Source organism: Otolemur garnettii, unplaced genomic scaffold (genome assembly GCF_000181295.1).
Source record: "Otolemur garnettii isolate 467f Iridium unplaced genomic scaffold, OtoGar3 scaffold00138, whole genome shotgun sequence".
Lineage (NCBI taxonomy): Eukaryota > Metazoa > Chordata > Mammalia > Primates > Galagidae > Otolemur > Otolemur garnettii.
This window is the reverse complement of record NW_003852533.1, coordinates 2762821-2770118: the sequence shown is the minus strand read 5'-3', so window position 1 is coordinate 2770118 and position 7298 is coordinate 2762821. Positions and strand designations below refer to the sequence as shown.

The following is a 7298-nucleotide window of genomic DNA, read 5'->3' as shown; positions in this document are numbered from 1 at the left end:
AGCCACGTACACCTAAGGTGGCGGGTTCGAATCCCCAGCCCGGACCCGCCAAACAACAATGACAACTGCAACCAAAAAACTGCCGGGCGTTGTGACAGGCTCCTGTAGTCCCAGCTACTTGGGAGGCTGAGGCAGGAGAATCGCTTAAGCCCAAGAGTTGGAGGTTGCTGTGAGCTGTGACGCTACAGCACTCTACTGAGAGCTATATAGTAAGACTCTGTCTCCAAAAAAAAATTAGACTTGGATTTTTAGGAAAGGAGTTTAGAAAATTTTTGAGCTAAGGGAGTGGCATGATTTTATCAGTATTTTGGAAGATGATTTTGGTCATGATACCCATGACAGATGAGGAGAGACTGGATGGATGGATGTATCTAGACAAGTTTCTGTGCCCCGGTTAGAGTTGCGTGGCATCATCATAACTCATAGAAAGCTTAAACTCTGGGGCTCAAGTGATCCTCCTGCTTCAGCCTCCTGAGTGGCTGGAATTACAGGCGCTCAACCACAATGCCCTATTAGTTTTTATATTTTTGGTAGAGATGAGGTCTCACTCTTGCTCAGGCTGGCCTTGATCTCCTGAGCTCAAGAGATCCTCTCACCTCTCCAAGTGCTGGGATTAGAGGCATGAGCCACCATGCCTGGCTTCTCAGGCTGGTCTTGAACTCCTGAGCCCAAGCGATTTTCCCACTTCACCCGCAACTGGGATTTAAGGGGAGAGGGGACCTGGGTGAGGCTAACGAGGGGCACCGGGCATTTTGGAGGAAGATCTCTGAACCCGCGGAAAGGGTAGAGAGGACTAAGTGTGTGAAGTACATTTAATAGGGGAAGCTGGTCCCACCCACCAGGGTGAGGAGATTAGAAGGGAGGCTGAGGTGGGACAGATGGCTTTAGACACAAAAACATCTGAGGGACTGCAGGGTGTCCCTGCGCGGACACAGGGTACAGTGGCTTCTCCTCACTGGTCTGTCATAAATCCCTACCAAGTCACTCGTCACCCATCAATAGATTACGCTCTATCACTCACATATTGTCAGATAAACCTGCAAATATTGTAAAACACAGGAGGAACTGACTTCCTGCATGTGTTTTAGGAAGTGGGGGTTTACTCCGCAGGTGTTAAGAGTTCAGTACAGACGTGTGGGAAAGCCTATCCTAATCGTTTCTTCCATTCGCTGATCTCAGCCTTACAGAACAAATTTAGAAATAGCTGAAGTTGTAAACAAATTGTAAATTGCATACTATGAAAAGTTAGGGAAGTACTATGTAGTTTCTATAAATAAGCAAGCAAAAATAGATGAAAAAACAAACAGGCAGGATGTGTTAATCAGTTCGATGTAAGCATTTCACATTGTATATCAAATCAGTACACTGAACCTCATGAAGGCATCGCTGTACAGTTATGACTTCATTAAAAAAATATACACTCCCAGGCCCCAAATGAACAAACAAACAAACAAACAAAAAAACCCAGGCAATTCTCAGACAAAAAAATTGAAAAAACATAAAAAGATGTCTGACATCACTATTAACCTCACAGACACAATTTAAAACAAGACTTCAGCTCCTACTAAACAAATTGGCAAACACTTGAAAGACTGATATCATTCAGTGTTGTTAAAGGCGTGTACAGGGTTGTCTGTTTAAGACTGTAATATACAACCTTTTAAAACTGTATACCTACCAAAATTTAAATGTGCTTACCCCTGACCCAGAAATTTTGCATCTAGAAACACCTAGAAATTGATCCCTCACAAATTCTACACTAGTGCATGAAGAGACACACACAAACATGTTCACTGAAGAATGGCTTGTAACTGTGAAAAATTGGAACTTGAATGCTGTACAGACGGGAAGGCATGGATGGAGGCCAGGCTCCAGCCCCTGCTCCCATCCTTGGGGTAGGAACTCGGCACCTGTGGAGCACAGAGGCTGCCTGTGCACAGGGCTGAGCATAGGTAAGGGGCCTGCAAGGAGCACCCAGGCCGCCTGGCTCCTCTGAGCATCAGGATAAGGACAACAGCTGTCCACAATCAACTTTATTGGCTCTGCACATTTTCAACTTTTGGGGGGCTTTATCTGTAGAGTAAGCTAAGGATTCTGTAGACAACAAGCGGACTTGAGCTCGGAGAGCTGTGCTTGCCCAGAGCGCTCACCTGCAGGGCCTGCAGAGGGTTCCCTGAGCTGTTGGACACCAGAGTGCTGCTACCTCACCAGCAACTTGGATCCCCCACAATGAAAATTGTGATTCCAATGAACAAAAGCTTTGAGAAACACCATGAAAAAGATTTTGGTTTTTACATACTGGTCCAAATAAGCAAATAATTCTATTAACCAGTGCTTCTATAACATGGAATCAGCCTTTCAAAGGTATTATGAACTTATAACCCTACCGAGAGGGAAAAAACCTGAGGTTCTGATGTCCTGTGGCTCCTGCTCAGTCCACTGACACAGCAGACAGAGGCAGCACAAAGGTCTGTGTGCTCAACTGCATGAAAAGTCACAACACAGGAAAACTTCCACATCACTCACCTTTCTAGAATATGATTGTTCTCAGCAAGTTCTTTAACCACCCCTTGCATCTCCTCCTTTAATTTCTTCATGCTGTATACAAAGCAAAGACAATTACTTATGCTCAGAAAGTACTCAAATGTTTTAGAATTATATTATGTTTTAACTTTCTAAATGTAACTACTTATTAAATAACATTACCAAACACTGTATTAACAAATGTCAAAATTTCAAAATATAAGAGCAAGATCATAAACTGAAATAAAAGCAGATGAAAGTATTATAGCTACCAAAGGATAAGCATGACTCTTACCCCAGAGTCATCTCCACTAATGTGTTAGAACTCGGGTAAATCGGGGCCATGGTATGTTTGAGTCCACTGGAGGCTGCAAACATCTTCTGAGGCAAAGTTTCTTGTAACTAAAACATCAAAAAACTGCATTAATCACAGAACAAAAGTACTACAGATCTCAGATCAAGTATTACAGCCTTTAATAGGTCCTGTATTATTTATTTATCTATTGAGACTGAGTCTCACTGTGCCACCCTCGGTAGAGAGCCATGGTGTCACAGCTCACAGCAACCTCTAACTCTTGGGCTCAAGCGATTCTCTTGCCTCAGCCTCCCAAGTAGCTGGGACTACAGGCATCTGCCACAACACTTGGCTATTTTTTTGTTGTTGTTGTAGCTGTCATTGTTGTTTAGCTGGCCCAGGCTGGTTTTGAACCCCCTAGACTGTAACCACTGTGCTATGGGTGCCGAGCTGGTCTTTTATATCTTTAAATTTCTATTTATCTGAAAATGATACAGCACTTAAATAAGCATCATTTTAAAAAACTTTCCTTACAAATGATATAAGAATGGTTTATCAGATGTTTTCAGTTATAAAATAGCCAACTTCTTGAAATTTAGTTCAAAAATACATATCAAGAATGAGTGAGCAGGCTTGGAGCCTGTAGCTCAGCAGCGAGGGCACCAGCCACATACACCGGAGCCGGCAGCCTCTAATGCAACCCAGGCCTGCCAAACAATGACAACCACAAGCAAAAAGTAGCCGGGTGTTGTGGTGGATGCCTGTGGTCCCAGCTACTCGGGAGGCTGAGGCAAGAGAACTGCTTGAGCCCAAGAGTTTGAGGTTGCTGTGAGCTGTGACGCCATGGCACCAGCTTGAAACTCTCAAAAAAAAAAAAGAATGCGTGAGCAGACCCGTAGATAGGCATGATCTAGGCCTCTCTCCTAAATCATCATCAGATAAAAGCAGGAACAATATTCAGATCCTCTGGCAGCTGTACCTCGCTTGTGTAGTCTTGATACTTTGACACTTCTTCTTCAACATCAAAACACTGATTAGTCAGAGATAATAACTGCTTCCTAAGATGAAGCATCTTTCTGAAAACCAAAAAGAATGGTCATCAATAAAGAGCAGCCCAGTGAAATATTCCTACTTAAATAAAACACACAATACAAGTTACACCATGCAGTTTACAATGAATCACTCAAACAAGTTCACATACCTCATCCAGTCTTCTGACTTGTCCAGAAACACCTCGTACTTTTTAATACATTCGTCTGTAAAGAGTGTCATAGCTTTTGTGGCCTGGTAATACAGTTTCTGCCTGTAATTAAGAGATAATTACTCAAAGAGGCTTAAACCAACTATACTGGTTGCACTTTCAATGTTTAAAAAATTTCAAAGACATGAAGTTCATCTGTTTCCTATAATGATTATTGTAGCTTATAGAATAGTTATAATATTTACAGTAGAAAACACAAATTTATAAAGTTCCTAAGGTAGACATTATAGCAGCAAGAGGAGAAAAAGAAAGTTCAAAGGAGAATGTTAAAAAAAAAAAACAGCTAAGTGCGGTTCCAGTGAGGCAGGTGGTGAAGCCCAGTCTCCTGTCTCTGACCCGCAGGTGGAGCCCAGGCAGCAGCAGCTGGGAGGGCGGGGCCTTTCTCCCTCGACTGTCTATCGTCTTGGTAACCTTACAATCAGACCAGATGAGTGAACCTCAAAAAATGTGCTCACAGAGTAACAATCCCATGAAGTCAAGATTAAAGTGCACTATTCATTGTAATTAATTTCAACTTCAAGAAGAATCATACTGGCTCGGCGCCCATAGCACAGTAGCTATGGCGCCAACCACATGCACAGAAGCTGGCGGGTTTGAACCTAGCCCGGGCCAGCTAACCAACAATGACAACTGCAACAGAAAAATAGCCAGGCACTGTGGCAGGCACCTGTAGTCCCAGCTACTTGGGAGGATGACACAAGAGAATCACTTAAGCCCAAGAGTTTGAGGTTGCTGTGATCTGTAACGCCATAGCACTCTACTGAAGGTGACATAGTGAGACTCTGTCTCAAAACAAAACAAAACAAAACAAACAAAAAAAGAATCATATTAAGATAACCAAAACAGCAACTAAAATAATCAATTATTAAACATCTAGACACTTACTTATCAAATTTGTGGATTTGTTCTTCATTATAAGCTAGTCCTAGAAATAAGAAAATATATTACTTTTGTTAATGCAGAATCATAACATGATGCATAACTTGAAGAGTTTGAGGAGGATGTCCCAGACTTGTGGTCCAAGGGCTACTTATGGCCCACAGACGCTTTTGATTTGTACAGTGTTAACATTAAAAAAAATTAACTGCCCACATTTAAAAATAAGGATACATCTAACAAAATCTGTATTTCTAGCCTCTCTTGAGGAATGAGAAGGTGGGTCTGAGCGGAGGCCTTTCCTCTCCAGCTTACCTCTGTCCCTACCTGCCAGGCTCACTCCTTTCTGTTCCCTGCCTGGCATCAGGTTTTGGAGGTTATACCTTAATTTAGAACATTCTAAAGTTCAGGGTTTTTTGTTTTTTTATAGAGACAAAGTCTCACCTTATTGCCCTCGGTAGAATGCTGTGGCGTCACAGCTCATAGCAAACTCCAACTCCTAGGCTTAGGCGATTCTCTTGCCTCAGCCTCCTGAGCAGCTGGGACTACAGGCGCCAGCCACAATGCCCAGCTATTATTTTTTTTGTTGTTGTTGCAATTTGGCCGAGGTTGGGTTTGAACCTGCCATCCTTGGAATATGGGGCCGGTGCCCTACCCACTGAGCCACAGGTGCTGCCCCTAAAGTTCAGTTTAAAGAATAATTTTTAGTACGTTTAAGCTCTTTCCTGACAGAATCACAGCTCAGAAGCAAATACCTTAAGTAGTCACCCTTATAAACATAAAAAATTAATTCAACTGAATCACAACTCACCACTAAGGGTGACTTATTAGGTTAAGAAACAGCAAATTTCACTTACTTCGTTCTGCTTTGTCCTTTTTGAACTGATAATAAATCTCTGTGATGGAATTTAACAGGACTTGTAGTTTTTCTACACTGTTTAAGGAAGAAAAACCAAGTAAATTAACTGAATTGATGTGAAAAAGCACATTACCAATGACAAGAATAGAAAGCTTCCATGAAGCTGTGACTACCTCCGGTCTCTGGGGTGAGTGCCTTCCTGGTGTGCCCATGTGTCCGCCAGCAGCCCACCTGGGGATAACCTGGTGTTGATGTCCTGGAGACTGGAGTCTATTGTGGCCTGAGAACTGGAAAGCTGCACAAAACCAACAGGTTCAGGTCCAGATTGCCCAAAGTCAGCAACAGTAACCACAACACCAGGGGGATCTCAAGTCTGCACCACATTTCTTTTGTAAATTACTTAATTCAAAGGCAGAGTGATCAGTTTCATCTTTAAAAACGAGAGTTTCTTAGGTTGATTTCCCCTAAGAGTATGGTATGATAATAAACTATAAGACTAACCAGCATTTAGACATTTTATAACATATTTCATATAGCAAGTACCTTTATAAAAATATATATATATAAAATATAGTTTTAATCTTCTGTTTATCTGTAAAAAATGATTAATGCACTTGGCGCCTGTAGCTCAGTGGTTAGGGTACTGGCCACATGCACTGGGCTGGTGGGTTCAAACCTAGCCCAGGCCTGCTAAACAAACAAACAAACAAACAGCAACAATAAAAAATAGCCGGGCGTTGTGGCAGGCAGCTGAGACAAGAGAATCACTTAAGCCCAAGAGTTTGAGGTTGCTGTGAGCCGTGATGCCACAGCATTCTACTGAGGGCAACATAGTGAGACTATCTCAATAAAAAAAAATGATTAATGCTCTACGTCACAGTATTTTTGTGCAAATTAATTACAGAACCTTTAGCAGAGAATCGAGAATAAAACTCAGATAAGATTTGTGCTCTCCATGTTTAGAGGCCAAAAGTAACTCTTCTAAAAACAGAAAATAAAAAAAAAACTCACCAAAGATCCCATTCATTTTAAGCTCCACAGAACTGGGTAAAGTATCTGTAGAACTTAAGTAGAAGGACGAAGGTGAGATTTAGAGGGTAAATACGTCTGCACACGTGGACTTTAAAGGCGCTGAGAAACACACTGCTCTGAGTAAGAGCTGTGAGGCGGACACTGCCGCTGTCACGCACACGGACCGGACGCCTCTCACCAGCTCCTGCGGGTGCTGGGCTTAGGGTTTTTAAACCTAATTTGAATTTGAAGATAATTTGAATGACAAAAATGTTATCTTCCTGTGATATAACATTTATGGTATAATATAGCAATTTTCTGTTACTACTGGGTTTGAGCATGTTTTCAAGTTTTTTCAATAGATGTATTTTCTTCATTAGTAAATTATCTCTAAATGTTTTTTGCTCATCTACTTATTTCCTATCAATTCCTTATCAATTTGTGTAACTTTTTTTTTTTTTTTTTTTTTTTTT

General features: G+C 41.7%; 1 protein-coding gene across 2 annotated transcripts in view; it reads right to left on the bottom strand.

Annotated features, from left to right (window-relative positions):
* Positions 1–7298, bottom strand: part of TBK1 (TANK binding kinase 1) — a 49415-nt gene that overhangs the window by 1352 nt on the left and 40765 nt on the right. For both annotated transcript variants that reach the window (XM_003798528.3, XM_023518405.1), the window contains exons 14-20: positions 5988–6109; positions 5813–5889; positions 4965–5004; positions 4020–4121; positions 3798–3894; positions 2819–2925; positions 2527–2598 (exon numbers count right to left, since the gene is read on the bottom strand). In XM_003798528.3, the coding sequence (XP_003798576.1) occupies positions 2527–2598; positions 2819–2925; positions 3798–3894; positions 4020–4121; positions 4965–5004; positions 5813–5889; positions 5988–6109 (617 nt within the window). The remainder of the gene's footprint in view (positions 1–2526; positions 2599–2818; positions 2926–3797; positions 3895–4019; positions 4122–4964; positions 5005–5812; positions 5890–5987; positions 6110–7298) is intronic.